General features: G+C 40.7%; 2 protein-coding genes and 2 pseudogenes across 2 annotated transcripts; all 4 read right to left on the bottom strand.

The window, feature by feature from the left end:
• Nucleotides 1-2,660: 2,660 nt before the first annotated feature.
• LOC117470276 (late histone H2A.2.2-like) lies at nucleotides 2,661-3,513 on the bottom strand. Its single transcript, XM_034114987.1, has 2 exons — nucleotides 3,390-3,513; nucleotides 2,661-3,136 (listed from the first exon to the last, which is right to left on the bottom strand). The coding sequence occupies exon 2, from the start codon at nucleotides 3,127-3,129 to the stop codon at nucleotides 2,716-2,718; it is 414 nt and encodes a 137-aa protein (XP_033970878.1). The 5' UTR covers nucleotides 3,130-3,136; nucleotides 3,390-3,513; the 3' UTR covers nucleotides 2,661-2,715.
• A 3,703-nt stretch (nucleotides 3,514-7,216) lies between these two features.
• Nucleotides 7,217-8,060, bottom strand: LOC117470498 (late histone H2A.2.2-like). Its single transcript, XM_034115292.1, has 2 exons — nucleotides 7,946-8,060; nucleotides 7,217-7,692 (listed from the first exon to the last, which is right to left on the bottom strand). The coding sequence occupies exon 2, from the start codon at nucleotides 7,683-7,685 to the stop codon at nucleotides 7,272-7,274; it is 414 nt and encodes a 137-aa protein (XP_033971183.1). The 5' UTR covers nucleotides 7,686-7,692; nucleotides 7,946-8,060; the 3' UTR covers nucleotides 7,217-7,271.
• A 2,325-nt stretch (nucleotides 8,061-10,385) lies between these two features.
• On the bottom strand, nucleotides 10,386-15,185 carry LOC117470497 (annotated as a pseudogene).
• Nucleotides 15,186-17,612: 2,427 nt separating this feature from the next.
• Nucleotides 17,613-18,364, bottom strand: LOC117470496 (annotated as a pseudogene).
• Nucleotides 18,365-25,301: the final 6,937 nt, after the last annotated feature.

Below are 25,301 nucleotides of genomic sequence, written 5' to 3'. Positions count from 1 at the left end.
GGGCTGAGGGGGGGGGGGGGTACCGGGGAGGATGTCACACCTGTACGCGATAACACCTCGAACAAAGGGCTCATTAGCATATCAAAGGGGGGTCATTAACATAATTAGGGGGCGGGACTTAGAAGGTGTGACCTGTCACTTTTTTATGCATACTAATGAGATTGAAGCGGGATATGTAATACTACTCCTTTTTTATTTCCATTCCAACTTTGGTCATGAAGAATATGTTTCTCTGTTGTCCACGTTCATAAAGCATAAAACAACAGCATCAGAGCACGGTGCAGAGTCTCTAGATGAATTTACAATAGTCCCTCGTTCTTATTATACATCCATGTTGTAGTCCGCTGTATAGAAAACTGTAGTTTCCATAGTTTCCCCACAGCAGCAGGCCACATTTATGACCTCCGCTGGCGCATCATAAACACGTCGGATAGTGAAAGTGCAGTCGGATTCTCTAAAGCACCGCAGTCTCTTCTCCTAAATCCTTTTGAATTCTCCTATCCACTATCCCTTAACCCCGTGACGTTTCACTCAGAGGTCAAGGAATAGACGATAGGGTTAGAATTTAGGAGCTGATTTTTGGACTATTCGACCGCAACCTTAGACTTAACTTGAACTGTGTCCTTGCTCAGTTTTGGTCGCACAGTGATGATACTTATACCATTGGAATCTCAGCTTTCATGCGATCTCTAGTTTGTGCAGATCCGATGAAGTATAACATATTTCTATCGTGACTCGTGAGTTATGTGCTAAGTGCGTTAGCACTCTTTCGCTTAGTGCTAATTCAGACGCTCGGCGTTAGAGTTGTGTTTTGTTTAGGTACAAATGGTTCATATCGTCAGGTAGCTGGGTTTCTTCCAGTTAAGTGGGTATGACACATTAATAGGTTGTTAAATGTTAAGCCCTGAGACACAGTTTCGTGAATATTGTTGTTTTTAGCCCCCGGGGGTGGGGCTCCGGGCTTAACAGGTTTAAGGTGGTAATTCTATTTTAAAACTTAAGTATTGCTACATTTACTTAATTTAAACTTTTACAAATAGACTAAGGACAGTGTAGGAGCCATTTTATGGGTGATGCTTAATTTCTATTGTTATACTTGCTATCTGAAATGCATCATTGCCCTGATCATATTCCACAAAAAGAAAACTGTATAAAATCCTCCCAAGTAAGGTTTAAGGTCTGATTACATAAAGCAGCCAAAACAAGTCAGGTTGAAATGAATACTTTTGGAATAGCATGCGTATTTAGCAGCGACGGGGAGGCAGAGCCTCCCCTGTCATACTCCAATGAGAAAAACAACTAAAGAAAAACTAAATAGTAATAATAATAAAATGTCTCCACTGATCTGTGTTGTAAGTGTGATTTCTGTATGATTCCAATCGCTTTTTATAGTCAAAATCAGCAAATTGGCCGAGCTCCGCTACAACTACATGGGAGTGAGGCAGGGACGAGCTCTGCCTCACGTAAGCCCACAGTAACTGGCTGGAGCGCGGGCACTTATTTTGTGAGCGCGCTCAAGCCAGGCTCATTTGCTTACTGTGGGGGTGAGGTGTGAGGCACAGATGAGCTCTGCCTCACCTCAGAATGTGTCACCCCACAGAAACTGGCTGGAAAGCGGGCCCTAAGCGCATGCCTGTTACCATCTCACTGTAGGTCACCAATGTAATGTTTGTAGATCCCTTTATTACATTTATGCTCGCCATCCATAGTCTCTAAATAACTTATTTCACGTATATGATATTTAGGCTCGCTGGTCTCATACAACGGCAATGAAAAAAGCACCAGGAGAGGCAGCCATAACCTCTGCCGCACTGAAGGGGGCGCACGTGAGCCCACGTGAGCCCACAGGTTCTTGTTGCTACTGTTATTCTACACAGAGACGGTAGACGCAAACAACTAGACTTTTGTTTTGAAACTACAGGAAGATAAGGAGGACTTTTACAAAAAAGTAATGGAGATTGTTGTCCAGAAGGATAGCATGGACTTCATCTTCAAGTCAAGGTAAGACCACAATTGTAATGAACATGGGATCTTATCTTACTAAGAACAATCCAATATTTAGATTTTGGGTATCCTTTTGAACGGTCCGTTTAAAATGAATCGAAGCATCAGACTAAAAAAGCTTTAGAAAATAACCGAATATTTCGATTAAGGTCAAAATATAATATTTGTAAATCTGACTCTGAAAGAGTCAGTGCCTCACCAGCCATGAACCTCACCGCACGTCACTGGTATTTAGACTGTTGCAGTCAATAACTTCACATGAGAAACTCTTACGTTTTGAGATGTATCCAAATTGAACTGCCAGGTCAACCTTTTGTTCAGTTGTTGCCGATCAGAAATGTAAATCATGAGCGGTGCCTAATAGTAAACTGCAGCAATGTCACTTGTTTCTCAACAGCATGTGGCTAGTTGGACAGCGACATATTTCTGCAGACAGAATTGCATCTTTATTCTAAAATAAAAATCACAACCTGCACATATTTAGGGTCCTAGGGTAACTGTTGGCAGAGTTTATCCTACAAATAATCAGTGAAACTTGGGATTCCTCAAAGCGCATGCAGTTTCCTTAGCTAGGAAGAAAGACATTGAGCACTTTTCTTAGCATTCAACCAATTTTGCTTATCTGCTATGTAAGTGTCAAATAAGGCAAGCATCAGTTTAAAAAAACACAACACTTTATTATAACATTTGTAAAACATGTACAGTATATTATTAAAACTCTTGCGACTGAACATCTTTAGCTGGACTCTCGTCCCTGGGCGCCTTGGTCTTCTTGGGGAGAAGGATTTCTTGGATGTTTGGGAGGACACCACCCTCAGAGATTATGACTCCTGCCAGCAGTCTGTCGAGCTCTTCGTCGTTTTTCACTGCCAACAAGATGTGTCGTGGAGCAATGCGACGCTTCTTGTTTTCACGGCAAGCGTTTCCTGCCAACTCCAGGATTTCAGCACAGAGATACTCCATGACTGCTGCGAGGTACACTGCTGAACCATTGCCGATTCGCTTGGCATATTGTCCTTTCTTCAGCGGCCTGTGGATGCGGCCCACTGGGAAAGCGAGCCCTGCTCTGGATGACCGGGACACAGATTTTGGTTTGGACACAGCTTTCTTTCCACGGCCAGACATCTTCAATCTGGAGTTGAGAGACAAGTTTAGAGTCAATTCAAATCAACACATATCCTCCTTCAACTAGAGATCCCTAACAAAGAGCTGCTGTCTAAAATTAAGGCTTACAGAATTGTTGAGTCATAAGGCTAAATGGCTTTCATAGGGACCTCTTGGAACATTTAAACATTAGAGCCATCACCATCTTATAAAGCACAACATAACAAATGATACTCAAAACTCTTGCTGTAGAACAAAATCAAACATAAATGAACACTCACCAGTATTCTGCACTTCCTTCAAGTTGAGACAGGAGCTACACACTGAACCACAGACTACTGGTTTTATGTGAGTCAGCCAGTAATTGGTTGATTGATTACACCTGGCTCCTCTGCTTCATGGATGTCCTTCAATTAAACCAGACAATGCTAACGCTCACACACTAAGTACCAAACTAAAACCTTTGTGAACTAGATCCCAATAACAGCCTAAAAAATATCTCTTCTAGCTTTAGATGTATGCGCTGTTAGTGGTAGCAGAATTACCTAAACACACAAATATTGTTTAAATTAGTGGAACATTTAATTAAAATCATTTATGGAGGTACAACCTCCTAATGAATAAAACTTTAGAGATCCCAAATGTGCTAGATTAGATTGGTACAATTTAAGCAAGATTTGTTTGTGTAAAGTGAAGTGGTCTGTAACTAAGAACAAGAAGTAAAGTAAGAGCTGTTTCTTTCAGTTTTTTTTACTCTAAATTAAGATCTAAAATCAACTGAGGGCTATAAGTCAAGATGGATGTAGGCCTGACACAATTATCATCTTTCCCACTTGAGCTGATAAAACTTCAACAGCAGATGGCAGCACAATCCTCAGATTTAAAACATGCTCATTAAGACCTTAGTGCACCTGATAGGATTTTAACAGTCTAGTATAGATGTGAACAGCGCCAAACGTTGAAAGTTTCAAACCAAAATGTCAGCCCTTGAACTTAGGTTGCGGTCGAATAGTCCATTTAGCTTAGGAACCTTCCTAACGGAGTGAAATGACCCGGAAGTCCCTCAGTGGCAGCCATGATAAGTGCCGTTCGAATTCTCTAAATGAAAGGAAAGGAGGTTTCAAACTTCCTTTATAACCTCCTTTAGCTTAGGAACCACTGGACCTCCCTAACCGAAAGGAGAGGAGAAAATGCTGCCCCACAATGCCTTGCAGCCGCAGCATTTGCCGTCACACAACAGACGGCCGTTCACGGAAACAACCGATTATGAACGAGAAATGATATCATGAAAGTTACGGTGCTTATTAAGCATTTCAAAACGTATGTGGTAAGTTGCCAAAGTGCTTTGTTTTGAACGTTCATCAGTATTATAATCAAAAAGAGAAATATGAACGTTAGTTTTTACTGAAATGATCAAATAAAGTCAACATTTCACAGTCTTTACTGAGCTGTGTGGGGTTTGTTCAACTTTTAAAAGATGTTTGAATGGTGATATACACAGTGATAGATGTTAAGGACTAACGTAAATAATAAATACATTTGTATTGATTTTAAGATCTTTTCATACAATCATACGTATTGGGATCATTTGTATTAATGCGGAGGGAGAGGGTGACGAGCATAAGTTTCACTTTCCTTTTTTATTTCCATTCCAACTTTGGTCATGAAGAATATGTTTCTCTGTTGTCCACGTTCATAAAGCATAAAACAACAGCATCAGAGCACGGTGCAGAGTCTCTAGATGAATTTACAATAGTCCCTCGTTCTTATTATACATCCATGTTGTAGTCCGCTGTATAGAAAACTGTAGTTTCCATAGTTTCCCCACAGCAGCAGGCCACATTTATGACCTCCGCTGGCGCATCATAAACACGTCGGATAGTGAAAGTGCAGTCGGATTCTCTAAAGCACCGCAGTCTCTTCTCCTAAATCCTTTTGAATTCTCCTATCCACTATCCCTTAACCCCGTGACGTTTCACTCAGAGGTCAAGGAATAGACGATAGGGTTAGAATTTAGGAGCTGATTTTTGGACTATTCGACCGCAACCTTAGACTTAACTTGAACTGTGTCCTTGCTCAGTTTTGGTCGCACAGTGATGATACTTATACCATTGGAATCTCAGCTTTCATGCGATCTCTAGTTTGTGCAGATCCGATGAAGTATAACATATTTCTATCGTGACTCGTGAGTTATGTGCTAAGTGCGTTAGCACTCTTTCGCTTAGTGCTAATTCAGACGCTCGGCGTTAGAGTTGTGTTTTGTTTAGGTACAAATGGTTCATATCGTCAGGTAGCTGGGTTTCTTCCAGTTAAGTGGGTATGACACATTAATAGGTTGTTAAATGTTAAGCCCTGAGACACAGTTTCGTGAATATTGTTGTTTTTAGCCCCCGGGGGTGGGGCTCCGGGCTTAACAGGTTTAAGGTGGTAATTCTATTTTAAAACTTAAGTATTGCTACATTTACTTAATTTAAACTTTTACAAATAGACTAAGGACAGTGTAGGAGCCATTTTATGGGTGATGCTTAATTTCTATTGTTATACTTGCTATCTGAAATGCATCATTGCCCTGATCATATTCCACAAAAAGAAAACTGTATAAAATCCTCCCAAGTAAGGTTTAAGGTCTGATTACATAAAGCAGCCAAAACAAGTCAGGTTGAAATGAATACTTTTGGAATAGCATGCGTATTTAGCAGCGACGGGGAGGCAGAGCCTCCCCTGTCATACTCCAATGAGAAAAACAACTAAAGAAAAACTAAATAGTAATAATAATAAAATGTCTCCACTGATCTGTGTTGTAAGTGTGATTTCTGTATGATTCCAATCGCTTTTTATAGTCAAAATCAGCAAATTGGCCGAGCTCCGCTACAACTACATGGGAGTGAGGCAGGGACGAGCTCTGCCTCACGTAAGCCCACAGTAACTGGCTGGAGCGCGGGCACTTATTTTGTGAGCGCGCTCAAGCCAGGCTCATTTGCTTACTGTGGGGGTGAGGTGTGAGGCACAGATGAGCTCTGCCTCACCTCAGAATGTGTCACCCCACAGAAACTGGCTGGAAAGCGGGCCCTAAGCGCATGCCTGTTACCATCTCACTGTAGGTCACCAATGTAATGTTTGTAGATCCCTTTATTACATTTATGCTCGCCATCCATAGTCTCTAAATAACTTATTTCACGTATATGATATTTAGGCTCGCTGGTCTCATACAACGGCAATGAAAAAAGCACCAGGAGAGGCAGCCATAACCTCTGCCGCACTGAAGGGGGCGCACGTGAGCCCACGTGAGCCCACAGGTTCTTGTTGCTACTGTTATTCTACACAGAGACGGTAGACGCAAACAACTAGACTTTTGTTTTGAAACTACAGGAAGATAAGGAGGACTTTTACAAAAAAGTAATGGAGATTGTTGTCCAGAAGGATAGCATGGACTTCATCTTCAAGTCAAGGTAAGACCACAATTGTAATGAACATGGGATCTTATCTTACTAAGAACAATCCAATATTTAGATTTTGGGTATCCTTTTGAACGGTCCGTTTAAAATGAATCGAAGCATCAGACTAAAAAAGCTTTAGAAAATAACCGAATATTTCGATTAAGGTCAAAATATAATATTTGTAAATCTGACTCTGAAAGAGTCAGTGCCTCACCAGCCATGAACCTCACCGCACGTCACTGGTATTTAGACTGTTGCAGTCAATAACTTCACATGAGAAACTCTTACGTTTTGAGATGTATCCAAATTGAACTGCCAGGTCAACCTTTTGTTCAGTTGTTGCCGATCAGAAATGTAAATCATGAGCGGTGCCTAATAGTAAACTGCAGCAATGTCACTTGTTTCTCAACAGCATGTGGCTAGTTGGACAGCGACATATTTCTGCAGACAGAATTGCATCTTTATTCTAAAATAAAAATCACAACCTGCACATATTTAGGGTCCTAGGGTAACTGTTGGCAGAGTTTATCCTACAAATAATCAGTGAAACTTGGGATTCCTCAAAGCGCATGCAGTTTCCTTAGCTAGGAAGAAAGACATTGAGCACTTTTCTTAGCATTCAACCAATTTTGCTTATCTGCTATGTAAGTGTCAAATAAGGCAAGCATCAGTTTAAAAAAACACAACACTTTATTATAACATTTGTAAAACATGTACAGTATATTATTAAAACTCTTGCGACTGAACATCTTTAGCTGGACTCTCGTCCCTGGGCGCCTTGGTCTTCTTGGGGAGAAGGATTTCTTGGATGTTTGGGAGGACACCACCCTCAGAGATTATGACTCCTGCCAGCAGTCTGTCGAGCTCTTCGTCGTTTTTCACTGCCAACAAGATGTGTCGTGGAGCAATGCGACGCTTCTTGTTTTCACGGCAAGCGTTTCCTGCCAACTCCAGGATTTCAGCACAGAGATACTCCATGACTGCTGCGAGGTACACTGCTGAACCATTGCCGATTCGCTTGGCATATTGGCCTTTCTTCAGCAGCCTGTGGATGCGGCCCACTGGGAAAGCGAGCCCTGCTCTGGATGACCGGGACACAGATTTCGGTTTGGACACAGCTTTCTTTCCACGGCCAGACATCTTCAATCTGGAGTTGAGAGACAAGTTTAGAGTCAATTCAAATCAACACATATCCTCCTTCAACTAGAGATCCCTAACAAAGAGCTGCTGTCTAAAATTAAGGCTTACAGAATTGTTGAGTCATAAGGCTAAATGGCTTTCATAGGGACCTCTTGGAACGTTTGAACATTAGAGCCATCACCATCTTATAAAGCACAACATAACAAATGATACTCAAAACTCTTGCTGTAGAACAAAATCAAACATAAATGAACACTCACCAGTATTCTGCACTTCCTTCAAGTTGAGACAGGAGCTACACACTGAACCACAGACTACTGGTTTTATGTGAGTCAGCCAGTAATTGGTTGATTGATTACACCTGGCTCCTCTGCTTCATGGATGTCCTTCAATTAAACCAGACGATGCTAACGCTCACACACTAAGTACCAAACTAAAACCTTTGTGAACTAGATCCCAATAACAGCCTAAAAAATATCTCTTCTAGCTTTAGATGTATGCGCTGTTAGTGGTAGCAGAATTACCTAAACACACAAATATTGTTTAAATTAGTGGAACATTTAATTAAAATCATTTATGGAAGTACAACCTCCTAATGAATCAAACTTTAGGGATCCCAAATGTGCTAGATTAGATTGGTACAATTTAAGCAAGATTTGTTTGTGTAAAGTGAAGTGGTCTGTAACTAAGAACAAGAAGTAAAGTAAGAGCTGTTTCTTTCAGTTTTTTTACTCTAAATTAAGATCTAAAATCAACTGAAGGCTATAAGTCAAGATGGATGTAGGCCTGACACAATTATCATCTTTCCCACTTGAGCTGATAAAACTTCAACAGCAGATGGCAGCACAATCCTCAGATTTAAAACATGCTCATTAAGACCTTAGTGCACCTGATAGGATTTTAACAGTCTAGTATAGATGTGAACAGCGCCAAACGTTGAAGTTTTAAACCAAAATGTCAGCCCTTGAACTCAGACTTAACTTGAACTGTATCTTTGCTCAGTTTTGGTTGCACAGTGATGATACTTATACCATTGGAATCTCAGCTTTCATGAGATCTCTAGTTTGTGCAGATCCGATGAAGTATAACATATTTCTACTGTGAGTTATGTGCCAAGTGCGTTAGCACTCTTTCGCTTGGTGCTAATTCAGACGCTCGGCGTTAGAGTTATGTTTTGTTTAGGTAAAAATTGTTCATATCGTCAGGTAGCTGAATTTCTTCCAGTTAAGTGGGTATGACACATTAATAGGTTGTTAAATGTTAAGCCCTGAGACACAGTTTCGTGAATATTGTTGTTTTTAGCCCCCGGGGGCTCCGGGCTTAACAGGTTTAAGGTGGTAATTCTATTTTTAAAACTTAAAGGGGACCTATCATGCAAAATGCACTTTTGTACGTCTTTTATACATGAATATGTGTCCCCGGTGTTCCAGGGAACTCACCAAGTGTCAGAAAACACAACCCTCTCTATTTTCCTCCATACCCAAATCTCTAAAAAAGGGGCTGCAACGGATCTGATAAAAACTGATCCAGATTTGAACACTGTCCTGACGTCAGGACGGTGGCGCTACGGCTATTGGGCCAACTCTCCACCTATCAGGGGAATGTGGGGTTGGGCCACGGCCATTGCTGCTCGAAAGCGTTGGAGACGCTGTAGTACATATGCCAGGCCTGTAAGTGGCGCTGTAGTCTGCCACAAAAGCAGCGAAGAAGACTTCTCGCCCATAGTTACCATGGTTACGCTTCCGTTTATTCTCCGCTGTGGATTTTTTTCTCCCTCCCCGAGGCAAGCGTTTGCCTCGTTCCCCTCGTTCCTTGGAAGAGGCGGAGAGGTGGGTGTTTGTCATCTGCTGGTGGACTAACCGGAGAGAATTACAGTGCTTGCCTCGACGGGGAGGGATTGCATTGAGCAGGTCCCCTCTTCCAAGGAACGAGGGGACCGTGCGGCAGAGTTTCAGTTTCTTTCGCCGGTCAAGATGTCCGTTAAAGTTGAAATCTTCCGGACAAAATTAGAAAAGTGCCGGTCAAAGGTCTTTGTTATTTATTGAGCTTTAAAACAAATGAATAACGACTCTATATAATAAAACACGGACGGAGATCTCTTTTTCTCCCCCTCTCTGACAGCCCAGCAGCTGATCAGAGCACGGCTCACCTCTCCTGCAGGGGGGCGTGGTCAGCAGAATCAGACCCGTAGACAGCAAACAGCACAGAGCGAAATGAGGCATGGCTAAAATGCATGATCTGTTTGGTATTTTGAAAACAGAAACGTATAAATATACCTTATATAGGTATGGCCCTACAATATATCATTTAAATATAGCATGATAGGTCCACTTTAAGTATTGCTACATTTACTTTGACAGTTGTTACTGATCAGAAATGTAAATCATGAGCGGTGCCTAATAGTAAACTGCAGCAATGTCATTAGTTTCTCAACAGCATGTGGCTAGTTGGACAGCGACATATTTCTGCAGACAAAATTGCATCTTTATTCTAAAATAAAAATCACAACCTGCACATATTTACAGTAGGGTCCTAGGGTTGCTGTTGGCAGAGTTTATCCTACAAATAATCAGTGCAACTTGGGATTCCTCAAAGCGCATGCAGTTTCCTTAGCTAGGAAGAAAGACATTGAGCACTTTTCTTAGCATTCAACCAATTTTGCTTATCTGTTATGGAAGTGTCAAATAAGGCAAGCATCAGTTTAAAAAAAACACAACACTTTATTATAACATTTGTAAAACATGTACAGTATATTATTAAAACTCTATCGACTGAACAACTTTAGCTGGACTCTCGTCCCTGGGCGCCTTGGTCTTCTTCTTGGGGACAAGGATTGCCTGGATGTTTGGGAGGACACCACCCTCAGAGATTATGACTCTTGTTGGCAGTAAAAAAATGACGAAGAGATCAGCAGACTGCTGGCAGGAGCGACATGTGTCGTGGAGCAATGCGACGCTTCTGGTTGTCACGGCAAGCGTTTCCTGCCAACTCCAGGATTTCAGCACAGAGATACTCCATGACTGCTGCGAGGTACACTGCTGAACCATTGCCGATTCGCTTGGCATATTGTCCTTTCTTCAGCGGCCTGTGGATGCGGCCCACTGGGAAAGCGAGCCCTGCTCTGGAAGACCGGGACACAGATTTTGGTTTGGACACAGCTTTCTTTCCACGGCCAGACATCTTCAATCTGGAGTTGAGAGAAAAGTTTAGAGTCAATTCAAATCAACACATATCCTCCTTCAACTAGAGATCCCTAACAAAGAGCTGCTGTCTAAAATTAAGGCCTACAGAATTGTTGAGTCATAAGGCTAAATGGCTTTCATAGGGACCTCTTGGAACATTTAAACATTAGAGCCATCACCATCTTATAAAGCACAACATAACAAATGATACTCAAAACTCTTGCTGTAGAACAAAATCAAACATAAATGAACACTCACCAGTATTCTGCACTTCCTTCAAGTTGAGACAGGAGCTACACACTGAACCACAGACTACTGGTTTTATGTGAGTCAGCCAGTAATTGGTTGATTGATTACACCTGGCTCCTCTGCTTCATGGATGTCCTTCAATTAAACCAGACAATGCTAACGCTCACACACTAAGTACCAAACTAAAACCTTTGTGAACTAGATCCCAATAACAGCCTAAAAAATATCTCTTCTAGCTTTAGATGTATGCGCTGTTAGTGGTAGCAGAATTACCTAAACACACAAATATTGTTTAAATTAGTGGAACATTTAATTAAAATCATTTATGGAGGTACAACCTCCTAATGAATAAAACTTTAGAGATCCCAAATGTGCTAGATTAGATTGGTACAATTTAAGCAAGATTTGTTTGTGTAAAGTGAAGTGGTCTGTAACTAAGAACAAGAAGTAAAGTAAGAGCTGTTTCTTTCAGTTTTTTTTACTCTAAATTAAGATCTAAAATCAACTGAGGGCTATAAGTCAAGATGGATGTAGGCCTGACACAATTATCATCTTTCCCACTTGAGCTGATAAAACTTCAACAGCAGATGGCAGCACAATCCTCAGATTTAAAACATGCTCATTAAGACCTTAGTGCACCTGATAGGATTTTAACAGTCTAGTATAGATGTGAACAGCGCCAAACGTTAAAGTTTCAAACCAAAATGTCAGCCCTTGAACTTAGGTTGCGGTCGAATAGTCCATTTAGCTTAGGAACCTTCCTAACGGAGTGAAATGACCCGGAAGTCCCTCAGTGGCAGCCATGATAAGTGCCGTTCGAATTCTCTAAATGAAAGGAAAGGAGGTTTCAAACTTCCTTTATAACCTCCTTTAGCTTAGGAACCACTGGACCTCCCTAACCGAAAGGAGAGGAGAAAATGCTGCCCCACAATGCCTTGCAGCCGCAGCATTTGCCGTCACACAACAGACGGCCGTTCACGGAAACAACCGATTATGAACGAGAAATGATATCATGAAAGTTACGGTGCTTATTAAGCATTTCAAAACGTATGTGGTAAGTTGCCAAAGTGCTTTGTTTTGAACGTTCATCAGTATTATAATCAAAAAGAGAAATATGAACGTTAGTTTTTACTGAAATGATCAAATAAAGTCAACATTTCACAGTCTTTACTGAGCTGTGTGGGGTTTGTTCAACTTTTAAAAGATGTTTGAATGGTGATATACACAGTGATAGATGTTAAGGACTAACGTAAATAATAAATACATTTGTATTGATTTTAAGATCTTTTCATACAATCATACGTATTGGGATCATTTGTATTAATGCGGAGGGAGAGGGTGACGAGCATAAGTTTCACTTTCCTTTTTTATTTCCATTCCAACTTTGGTCATGAAGAATATGTTTCTCTGTTGTCCACGTTCATAAAGCATAAAACAACAGCATCAGAGCACGGTGCAGAGTCTCTAGATGAATTTACAATAGTCCCTCGTTCTTATTATACATCCATGTTGTAGTCCGCTGTATAGAAAACTGTAGTTTCCATAGTTTCCCCACAGCAGCAGGCCACATTTATGACCTCCGCTGGCGCATCATAAACACGTCGGATAGTGAAAGTGCAGTCGGATTCTCTAAAGCACCGCAGTCTCTTCTCCTAAATCCTTTTGAATTCTCCTATCCACTATCCCTTAACCCCGTGACGTTTCACTCAGAGGTCAAGGAATAGACGATAGGGTTAGAATTTAGGAGCTGATTTTTGGACTATTCGACCGCAACCTTAGACTTAACTTGAACTGTGTCCTTGCTCAGTTTTGGTCGCACAGTGATGATACTTATACCATTGGAATCTCAGCTTTCATGCGATCTCTAGTTTGTGCAGATCCGATGAAGTATAACATATTTCTATCGTGACTCGTGAGTTATGTGCTAAGTGCGTTAGCACTCTTTCGCTTAGTGCTAATTCAGACGCTCGGCGTTAGAGTTGTGTTTTGTTTAGGTACAAATGGTTCATATCGTCAGGTAGCTGGGTTTCTTCCAGTTAAGTGGGTATGACACATTAATAGGTTGTTAAATGTTAAGAAGCCCTGAGACACAGTTTCGTGAATATTGTTGTTTTTAGCCCCCGGGGGTGGGGCTCCGGGCTTAACAGGTTTAAGGTGGTAATTCTATTTTAAAACTTAAGTATTGCTACATTTACTTAATTTAAACTTTTACAAATAGACTAAGGACAGTGTAGGAGCCATTTTATGGGTGATGCTTAATTTCTATTGTTATACTTGCTATCTGAAATGCATCATTGCCCTGATCATATTCCACAAAAAGAAAACTGTATAAAATCCTCCCAAGTAAGGTTTAAGGTCTGATTACATAAAGCAGCCAAAACAAGTCAGGTTGAAATGAATACTTTTGGAATAGCATGCGTATTTAGCAGCGACGGGGAGGCAGAGCCTCCCCTGTCATACTCCAATGAGAAAAACAACTAAAGAAAAACTAAATAGTAATAATAATAAAATGTCTCCACTGATCTGTGTTGTAAGTGTGATTTCTGTATGATTCCAATCGCTTTTTATAGTCAAAATCAGCAAATTGGCCGAGCTCCGCTACAACTACATGGGAGTGAGGCAGGGACGAGCTCTGCCTCACGTAAGCCCACAGTAACTGGCTGGAGCGCGGGCACTTATTTTGTGAGCGCGCTCAAGCCAGGCTCATTTGCTTACTGTGGGGGTGAGGTGTGAGGCACAGATGAGCTCTGCCTCACCTCAGAATGTGTCACCCCACAGAAACTGGCTGGAAAGCGGGCCCTAAGCGCATGCCTGTTACCATCTCACTGTAGGTCACCAATGTAATGTTTGTAGATCCCTTTATTACATTTATGCTCGCCATCCATAGTCTCTAAATAACTTATTTCACGTATATGATATTTAGGCTCGCTGGTCTCATACAACGGCAATGAAAAAAGCACCAGGAGAGGCAGCCATAACCTCTGCCGCACTGAAGGGGGCGCACGTGAGCCCACGTGAGCCCACAGGTTCTTGTTGCTACTGTTATTCTACACAGAGACGGTAGACGCAAACAACTAGACTTTTGTTTTGAAACTACAGGAAGATAAGGAGGACTTTTACAAAAAAGTAATGGAGATTGTTGTCCAGAAGGATAGCATGGACTTCATCTTCAAGTCAAGGTAAGACCACAATTGTAATGAACATGGGATCTTATCTTACTAAGAACAATCCAATATTTAGATTTTGGGTATCCTTTTGAACGGTCCGTTTAAAATGAATCGAAGCATCAGACTAAAAAAGCTTTAGAAAATAACCGAATATTTCGATTAAGGTCAAAATATAATATTTGTAAATCTGACTCTGAAAGAGTCAGTGCCTCACCAGCCATGAACCTCACCGCACGTCACTGGTATTTAGACTGTTGCAGTCAATAACTTCACATGAGAAACTCTTACGTTTTGAGATGTATCCAAATTGAACTGCCAGGTCAACCTTTTGTTCAGTTGTTGCCGATCAGAAATGTAAATCATGAGCGGTGCCTAATAGTAAACTGCAGCAATGTCACTTGTTTCTCAACAGCATGTGGCTAGTTGGACAGCGACATATTTCTGCAGACAGAATTGCATCTTTATTCTAAAATAAAAATCACAACCTGCACATATTTAGGGTCCTAGGGTAACTGTTGGCAGAGTTTATCCTACAAATAATCAGTGAAACTTGGGATTCCTCAAAGCGCATGCAGTTTCCTTAGCTAGGAAGAAAGACATTGAGCACTTTTCTTAGCATTCAACCAATTTTGCTTATCTGCTATGTAAGTGTCAAATAAGGCAAGCATCAAATCAACACATATGCCCCTTCAACTAGAGATCCCTAACAAAGAGCTGCTGTCTAAAATTAAGGCTTACAGAATTGTTGAGTCATAAGGCTAAATGGCTTTCATAGGGACCTCTTGGAACGTTTGAACATTAGAGCCATCACCATCTTATAAAGCACAACATAACAAATGATACTCAAAACTCTTGCTGTAGAACAAAATCAAACATAAATGAACACTCACCAGTATTCTGCACTTCCTTCAAGTTGAGACAGGAGCTACACACTGAACCACAGACTACTGGTTTTATGTGAGTCAGCCAGTAATTGGTTGATTGATTACACCTGGCTCCTCTGCTTCATGGATGTCCTTCAATTAAACCAGACGATGCTAACGCTCACACACTAAGTACCAAACTAAAACCTTTGTGAACTAGATCCCAATAACAGCCTAAAAAATATCTCTTCTAGCTTTAGATGTATGCGCTGTTAGTGGTAGCAGAATTACCTAAACACACAAATATTGTTTAAATTAGTGGAACATTTAATTAAAATCATTTATGGAAGTACAACCTCCTAATGAATCAAACTTTAGGGATCCCAAATGTGCTAGATTAGATTGGTACAATTTAAGCAAGATTTGTTTGTGTAAAGTGAAGTGGTCTGTAACTAAGAACAAGAAGTAAAGTAAGAGCTGTTTCTTTCAGTTTTTTTACTCTAAATTAAGATCTAAAATCAACTGAAGGCTATAAGTCAAGATGGATGTAGGCCTGACACAATTATCATCTTTCCCACTTGAGCTGATAAAACTTCAACAGCAGATGGCAGCACAATCCTCAGATTTAAAACATGCTCATTAAGACCTTAGTGCACCTGATAGGATTTTAACAGTCTAGTATAGATGTGAACAGCGCCAAACGTTGAAGTTTTAAACCAAAATGTCAGCCCTTGAACTCAGACTTAACTTGAACTGTATCTTTGCTCAGTTTTGGTTGCACAGTGATGATACTTATACCATTGGAATCTCAGCTTTCATGAGATCTCTAGTTTGTGCAGATCCGATGAAGTATAACATATTTCTACTGTGAGTTATGTGCCAAGTGCGTTAGCACTCTTTCGCTTGGTGCTAATTCAGACGCTCGGCGTTAGAGTTATGTTTTGTTTAGGTAAAAATTGTTCATATCGTCAGGTAGCTGAATTTCTTCCAGTTAAGTGGGTATGACACATTAATAGGTTGTTAAATGTTAAGCCCTGAGACACAGTTTCGTGAATATTGTTGTTTTTAGCCCCCGGGGGCTCCGGGCTTAACAGGTTTAAGGTGGTAATTCTATTTTTAAAACTTAAAGGGGACCTATCATGCAAAATGCACTTTTGTACGTCTTTTATACATGAATATGTGTCCCCGGTGTTCCAGGGAACTCACCAAGTGTCAGAAAACACAACCCTCTCTATTTTCCTCCATACCCAAATCTCTAAAAAAGGGGCTGCAACGGATCTGATAAAAACTGATCCAGATTTGAACACTGTCCTGACGTCAGGACGGTGGCGCTACGGCTATTGGGCCAACTCTCCACCTATCAGGGGAATGTGGGGTTGGGCCACGGCCATTGCTGCTCGAAAGCGTTGGAGACGCTGTAGTACATATGCCAGGCCTGTAAGTGGCGCTGTAGTCTGCCACAAAAGCAGCGAAGAAGACTTCTCGCCCATAGTTACCATGGTTACGCTTCCGTTTATTCTCCGCTGTGGATTTTTTTCTCCCTCCCCGAGGCAAGCGTTTGCCTCGTTCCCCTCGTTCCTTGGAAGAGGCGGAGAGGTGGGTGTTTGTCATCTGCTGGTGGACTAACCGGAGAGAATTACAGTGCTTGCCTCGACGGGGAGGGATTGCATTGAGCAGGTCCCCTCTTCCAAGGAACGAGGGGACCGTGCGGCAGAGTTTCAGTTTCTTTCGCCGGTCAAGATGTCCGTTAAAGTTGAAATCTTCCGGACAAAATTAGAAAAGTGCCGGTCAAAGGTCTTTGTTATTTATTGAGCTTTAAAACAAATGAATAACGACTCTATATAATAAAACACGGACGGAGATCTCTTTTTCTCCCCCTCTTGACAGCCCAGCAGCTGATCAGAGCACGGCTCACCTCTCCTGCAGGGGGGCGTGGTCAGCAGAATCAGACCCGTAGACAGCAAACAGCACAGAGCGAAATGAGGCATGGCTAAAATGCATGATCTGTTTGGTATTTTGAAAACAGAAACGTATAAATATACCTTATATAGGTATGGCCCTACAATATATCATTTAAATATAGCATGATAGGTCCACTTTAAGTATTGCTACATTTACTTTGACAGTTGTTACTGATCAGAAATGTAAATCATGAGCGGTGCCTAATAGTAAACTGCAGCAATGTCATTAGTTTCTCAACAGCATGTGGCTAGTTGGACAGCGACATATTTCTGCAGACAAAATTGCATCTTTATTCTAAAATAAAAATCACAACCTGCACATATTTACAGTAGGGTCCTAGGGTTGCTGTTGGCAGAGTTTATCCTACAAATAATCAGTGCAACTTGGGATTCCTCAAAGCGCATGCAGTTTCCTTAGCTAGGAAGAAAGACATTGAGCACTTTTCTTAGCATTCAACCAATTTTGCTTATCTGTTATGGAAGTGTCAAATAAGGCAAGCATCAGTTTAAAAAAAACACAACACTTTATTATAACATTTGTAAAACATGTACAGTATATTATTAAAACTCTATCGACTGAACAACTTTAGCTGGACTCTCGTCCCTGGGCGCCTTGGTCTTCTTCTTGGGGACAAGGATTGCCTGGATGTTTGGGAGGACACCACCCTCAGAGATTATGACTCTTGTTGGCAGTAAAAAAATGACGAAGAGATCAGCAGACTGCTGGCAGGAGCGACATGTGTCGTGGAGCAATGCGACGCTTCTTGTTGTCACGGCAAGCGTTTCCTGCCAACTCCAGGATTTCAGCACAGAGATACTCCATGACTGCTGCGAGGTACACTGCTGAACCATTGCCGATTCGCTTGGCATATTGGCCTTTCTTCAGCAGCCTGTGGATGCGGCCCACTGGGAAAGCGAGCCCTGCTCTGGATGACCGGGACACAGATTTTGGTTTGGACACAGCTTTCTTTCCACGGCCAGACATCTTCAATCTGGAGTTGAGAGACAAGTTTAGAGTCAATTCAAATCAACACATATCCTCCTTCAACTAGAGATCCCTAACAAAGAGCTGCTGTCTAAAATTAAGGCTTACAGAATTGTTGAGTCATAAGGCTAAATGGCTTTCATAGGGACCTCTTGGAACGTTTGAACATTAGAGCCATCACCATCTTATAAAGCACAACATAACAAATGATACTCAAAACTCTTGCTGTAGAACAAAATCAAACATAAATGAACACTCACCAGTATTCTGCACTTCCTTCAAGTTGAGACAGGAGCTACACACTGAACCACAGACTACTGGTTTTATGTGAGTCAGCCAGTAATTGGTTGATTGATTACACCTGGCTCCTCTGCTTCATGGATGTCCTTCAATTAAACCAGACGATGCTAACGCTCACACACTAAGTACCAAACTAAAACCTTTGTGAACTAGATCCCAATAACAGCCTAAAAAATATCTCTTCTAGCTTTAGATGTATGCGCTGTTAGTGGTAGCAGAATTACCTAAACACACAAATATTGTTTAAATTAGTGGAATATTTAATTTAAATCATTTATGGAGGTACAACCTCCTAATGAATAAAACTTTAGAGATCCCAAATGTGCTAGATTAGATTGGTACAATTTAAGCAAGATTTGTTTGTGTAAAGTGAAGTGGTCTGTAACTAAGAACAAGAAGTAAAGTAAGAGCTGTTTCTTTCAGTTTTTTTACTCTAAATTAAGATCTAAAATCAACTGAGGGCTATAAGTCAAGATGGATGTAGGCCTGACACAATTATCATCTTTCCCACTTGAGCTGATAAAACTTCAACAGCAGATGGCAGCACAATCCTCAGATTTAAAACATGCTCATTAAGACCTTAGTGCACCTGATAGGATTTTAACAGTCTAGTATAGATGTGAACAGCGCCAAACGTTGAAGTTTTAAACCAAAATGTCAGCCCTTGAACTTAGACTTAACTTGAACTGTGTCTTTGCTCAGAAAAATACTTCTCATCCCTCCGCTTCCTTGCTTAGGATAGGTATTGACATGACGTCTACACTCCACACATACAAATACAGCCTTTATATTTACGGAGCAGTATATTTGAACCAAAGACATATTGAATTTTCAATGGGCAGGCCATGTATTAGTGTATATCTGTTGGTATCAGTTTCAACAGCATATTTATGGATGACAACGGTTTGGCTGTCTTGGCTGAAGATATGACAGCCTCTTTCGTGGCAGCATATGTAATAGTGTCCTTTTGTGGGAAAACCAAGCATCTGCAACCCTTATAAATAAAAGTCAAAGAGACGTGATGGACCAATAGTTTTAAACTTGCGCTTAGTCGGGCCTAGTATATTATGTTAAGTGTGAAAACATCCATATACAAATCCTCTTATATACTTTTGTTGTGTTCACTAAATACATTTAACTTTTGCATTTAGAGTAGGTGAATATAGCAGATTCTATGAAAAGCGGCCACATAAAAAGGGTTCAGGGATAATATTCTGTGCACTCGTATCACTTTTTTAATTTAACCTTTATTTAAGATAAAAGGCATTGAGATAAAATCTCATTTACAATGCTGACCTGGCCAAGAAGGCAGCAACGTTACACATTATTACACATAACACAGACATATAAAATACAAAGAACACAACTAAGTAATCAAAAAGACGAAAAAAAATGGCAGTTACCTGGAACCGTATCCAGGCACTGGATCTGAGGTTGTAAGAGTCACAAACTGGAGCAAATCTGGCACATATACAGTATACAGTGGAAGCTTACCTAAAATGGCTTTATACATTAATAAAAACCAATGCTGCATCCTACGCATACTAAGTGAGGACCATCCAGTTAGGCTATACAGTTTGCAATGATGAGTCCTATAGGGTGCATTTGATATATAATGCTGTGCAGCATGGTAGAGTGGGTCAAGTTTGGCCAAAACAGTGGGACAGGCAAATCTATAAATTGTATCACTGTAGTCAAGCTGGGACAGGAATAAGCCAGAGACCAACCTTTTACGGGAAGAAATTGAAAAACAACAGTTAAGTCTGTAAAGGAAGCCAAGAGTGAATTTCAATTTCTTAGTTAGAACTTCAATGTGGTGTTTAAAGTTTAGATTTCTGTCCAACCAAAAGCCCAGATATTTGTATGTATCGACAAACTCAACGGAGACGCCATCAAGGGTGTCAATGGAGAGGCAAGAGGACGCTGACTTGGGAGCATGAAAGCATTGCTTTGGTTTTCTTACAGTTCAATAGCAGTTTCGAATCAAGAAGCGCATGCTGCAGCGTGATAACATCTGATTTTAAATTGGAAACGGCCATATACAGAGAAGGAGCACATGAGTATACAATAGTGTCATCAGCATACATATGATAGGTAGAAAATTGCATCTGATTACAAATATTGTTTACATATAATAAAAAGAGCAAGGCCCCCAAAATAGAGCCCTGTGGAACTCCCTTCTCCAAGGTGACAGGGTCAGAGACAGTACTACCCAACCTGACGCATTGAGTACGGTCGGTTAGATAACTCTGAAACCAGCAAATGGTGTTATGACCGAAACGAGACACCAACATAACATTAGACAGAATGTGGTGATCTACAGTGTCAAATGCTTTGGCTAAGTCAATAAACAATGCAACACAAACATATTTTTCATCCAAAGCAGCCTTAATATCGTCTGAGACTTTCAGACTGGCAGTCACAGTGCTGTGCTTTGATCTGAATCCAGATTGCATAGGGTTAAGGATGTTGTGTGAATTTAAAAAAAGTTTTAGCTGAGTAGAAACTAGGGACTCAAGAATCTTTGATAACACAGAAAGATTTGAGATAGGACGATAGTTATTCAACTCAGTGGGATCACCAGCTTTTAAGAGGGGCGATACAAGAGCTTGCTTCCACACAGCTGGCAGTGTGTGAGTGGACAGGGAGAGATTACAAAGATCAGTAACTGGTTGTGCTATCATCTGAGCTGCAATTTTTAAAAAGAAAGGGTCGAGGCCGTCAGGCCCGGCAGACTTTTTAGGATCAATTGAGTGCAAACCGTGTAAGACTTCAGAGACCGAGAAAGAAGCGAAATCAAAAACAGGGGAGTTCATCTCTTGACTATGGCTGTGAGTACAACCATACAGAGAGTCATGACTTTGCTCATCAAAAATGTGACCAGCCTTTTTGAAGTGAGCATTAAAGGCGTTAGACATATCATTTGTATCTGAAATAAAATAATCACTGACCTTCAGTTTTTGTGGGAAACTAGAAACCTTCTTGTTCTGAAGTGATTTCATTGTTTTCCAGAATTTAGAATGGTCATTGAAACAATCAGTGGTTAAGCTCAGATAGTAATCAGCTTGAGCTTTTTTAATAAGGGCTGAACATTTATTTCTGAGGACACGAAAAAGAAGCCAGTCATCACTAGTGTTAGACTTTCTAGCTAAAGACCATTGCTTATTTCGATCATGAATGAGATCAGATAGTTCTCTAGTAAACCAGGGAGTGTTCCTATTCTTAACTCTGAATTTTCTAAGGGGGGCATGTCTATTAATAATCGATAAAAAGTGATCAGTAAAGAATTGGCAACATCGACAGATGGAATTAACGCTAGTGTGTCCGTGTTCTTTGAGACTAATTCAATGCCATACTGTAGCTTGGGCAGTTTGTCTTTATTGCTTTTTACTGAAATTACTTATTCTTAATGAAGGTGCACTTATAAACCACCCTTAGTGGTGTCATGATCCTTCACTTTATGATTAGGTGCTTGACAGTCTCTGTCTTTCTGAGCGCCTGATGTGCTTACTAACTAACTTCATGATGACTCATCTCGTACCACTGTGTACAAATCATTATTAAGTGTTTCATTACACCCACAGAACACAGAGAGATAAACAGACATTAATTCCTGTGTAAAGGTCTCAAAGGTAAATAATGCAACAAGTCCTCCAACTCATACGACCAAATAGGTCGATTGTTCAAGCCCTTATTACGACCAAATAGGTCGATTGTTCATGCGCTTATTACGACCTATAATCACGTTTTAAAGTTTTCGACCTCTAGTGCTCACGTTGAATGCAAACGCTACGCAGGGTCGTATATTCACAAATAACGCTCTCTGGAAAATCCTACATTTTAGGATAGTTTGGCCATTAAATGCTTTTTTATTAGATTTCTAGCGAGAAGTGTATATTCAGGGGTGCACATAACTTTTTTAGTGAGTTACTCAGATGAGTACCAGGAGACAGCGTTTGGTACTCACCCCACATGAAGCGTGGTTTTAATAAGTGCAGTCTTCCTCACTGTCCTCCTCAGTGTCTCCTTCACTGTCCTCTATTTACACTTCTTGCATGCTAGATGATGAAGATGCACCTCCCTGTCTCTTTTTAAGCCTCCGATTTGCTTTCTCCAAAACTTGTTGCCAAAACTGTGAAGTCCTTGCATTTCCTGAGGCCAAGTTGAAGGATCAAATACTAAGAAATTATCACATGACTTGTAGTCATATCTGATTTCAGAGGAGGGAAGTAACAAAGTACATTTATTCAAGTACTGTACTTAGGTACAATTTATGCTACTTTGTACTTCTACTCCACTACAGTTCAGAGGTAAATCATGTACTCTTCCTCCACTACATGTAGTTAATACATTTTAGTTACTTCACAGATCTGGATGAATGATGTGAAATATAATCAAGTCTTAAATCAGACTTTAGTTCCACCTGGAGTAAATTCACAAGCTACCCTGCAGTATACAAAGTCATTCAAACTCATTTTTAAACACTTTAATGATCAATAATTATAAAACATATCATATACATTATTATGAAATGGACCAATCTGCAAAATGACTACTTTTACTGTCGCTACTTTAACTAGGTGTTGATGATAATACTTTTCTAATTTTACTTGAGTAACACTTCATCCACCTAACCCTGTCTGATTTCAAACTCTTCCATTAACAGCCTGAGTAAGTTTGCAGGCAGCTGTGTGTTTTAACTGCAGCAGCTTGACCACAGAGCGTGACCGTTGTGATCAGCTGATTTTGCGCAGTTCTCCAGTGTGTGCGCGGGGCACAGAATGTGCACAGGGGAGTCTCCCACTGCAGCCAGTTGATGTAGTTTTGGTACAATTCTGTTGTAGGCCTACACACTGACGTTAACAGCAGCCCCGTCTGTGCACACGGCGACCAACTCTGTCGTCCAGTGATCTAAGCCTCTTTCTCCTGTGAAGCTTCACAGGTCCGTCGGTTATGTCCTGCGCGGCACAGCCAGCACCCAGTTCAATCAGTCATAGAAAGTCCGAAGATTTTTGCAGGGAGCGAAACGGCAAAGTGGCTGCTTAATGTCTTTGTTTTTTTTGGACATGTCTAATCATTTACTCCACTGAGTGTTGACAAGAAACACGTATAGACGAAATATGTGTTTTTGTTTTGATGACCTATCAGGTACGCAAAGGCGCGTTGTGACACAAGTGACGTTACGCATTTCAGATTGTTGCCGCGCATGCGTACCTGCGTACCAGTTATGTGCACCCCTGTGTATATTGTACTTTCAGAATCCACGTCCGGTGCTAGACTTTAAAACGTGACTATGGGTCGTAATAAGCTGCTGAACAATCGACCTATTTGGTCGTTTTTTGTAGGAGGACAGGCCAAACTTGGTATGGCCTGTGTTTATATTTAAAGGGTAATTATTGGGCTGGTATTTAATATTAGAGATGAAACACTGCTTAAACTAAGCAATATAGTTAATTCTTGATCTTGGAAACACACCAATCCTGTTATCAGGCTCAACTAACTGGCTTTTTCAATCGTAGTACATCAAGGTCAGCTGTTAATATTTCATCCATAGATGTTATATTTGCACTTTCACATAATGCATATCACACTATTCAGCTTATTATAGCTTAACTTAACTTGCCTTTCCATCCATCCATCCTATCTGAAATCTCTATCTGAAAATGAGGACCATGTTCTACAGTTAAAAGAAAAGGCTATGTGTATACATTAAGTGGAAATTAAACTGTTGAATTAAATCGAAAGAGGGCGTTAATGTTATTTGATGAGGTTAATGTCAATTTTAGAGCATGGGTTTAAAACACTTATTTCTGATTAGAGAACCAAGACCGATTGTTAGTACAAGTGATATTATTCATATGAAACTTTATTTGTTTTAGATACACTGTCATTTATATGATATGACACTGTAGGCATTAGTAAATCTGTCAGGACATTTTAACAATGCTCCTAAGTACTTCAGTTTCACACTTGAAATGAGAAGCATTGACAAAGCTGAGCTAAAAGTGTATAGTTTAACATCACACTGGAATCACCCTCATTGTTCTTACAACATGTTTCCTCAGTTTTTTTTTTATGATCTAAGCAATGACTGGCGTCTCTGACATTGTCAATATCCTCATTGCCAAATTTGAAGGCAACCAGGTTTGTCCTTTCCTCAGCCTTCTCACTCATGTGCCGACAGTGAGAGATTGAGGGGAGACAAAGACAGACATTTTGACTGTTAGGATTCACTTTAAAACATGGCAAAGAGCCAATCGCAGAGCAGCGGGAAGACAAATTAAGTGGGGACCTTCCCAACAGCTTGTCCTTGGACAGATTGGATGTGATTCTGTTCAACCTCACAACACCCTCACGACACAGGGAGGAAAGGACGGGACTCACAAATGGTCACGGAGCAGTTCCTAATGAATAGCTCTGCAGGCTGACTTTCAAATGTTAAGTATAAAGCCAGTGTACACATTGAGCTGCTTCCTAAAACAATTTATTTGCACTCATTGGAGACTAGATCAGCGCATAAGCTCCTTTTTCATCATGTGAGTTGTCATCATTGAAACAAGCCATTTGTTTTTTCGTGCAGTTCTCCTGAGAGCTTTCGTCTGGATAAAGGTTGAAGGCCCTCTGTATTTATTAGCAACAGTAGCTACTAACACTGAAGTTTGCAGTCTGCTGCCGAGTGAGGAAAGGAGATGAAAGGGAGAGCCGAGGAAGTCACGAAATGATCCAAACATACGATTGCACTTTTTTGAGATTGAAGGCAAAACCAGACATACTGTAAAAGCCCCAACAACATTTCTTTTATGTCTGCTAACCCACTATGATTTAAATTAGATAGTTTATCTCTCCCCGATATGCCATTTTTCACCAAATTGACTGCTGAATTTACAGATAGGTCTTAGCACCAGACAG

The sequence above is a fragment of the Trematomus bernacchii genome, unplaced genomic scaffold (assembly GCF_902827165.1).
Source record: "Trematomus bernacchii unplaced genomic scaffold, fTreBer1.1, whole genome shotgun sequence".
In the NCBI taxonomy this organism is placed as follows: Eukaryota; Metazoa; Chordata; class Actinopteri; order Perciformes; family Nototheniidae; genus Trematomus; species Trematomus bernacchii.
Note: the sequence above shows the minus strand (reverse complement) of the source record. Positions and strands in the feature narration are given on the sequence as shown.

Coding starts and splice junctions, on each gene's coding strand:
- LOC117470276 (XM_034114987.1), bottom strand. CDS start 3,129: ATGTCTGGCCGTGGAAAGAAAGCTGTGTCCAAACCAAAATCTGTGTCC.
- LOC117470498 (XM_034115292.1), bottom strand. CDS start 7,685: ATGTCTGGCCGTGGAAAGAAAGCTGTGTCCAAACCGAAATCTGTGTCC.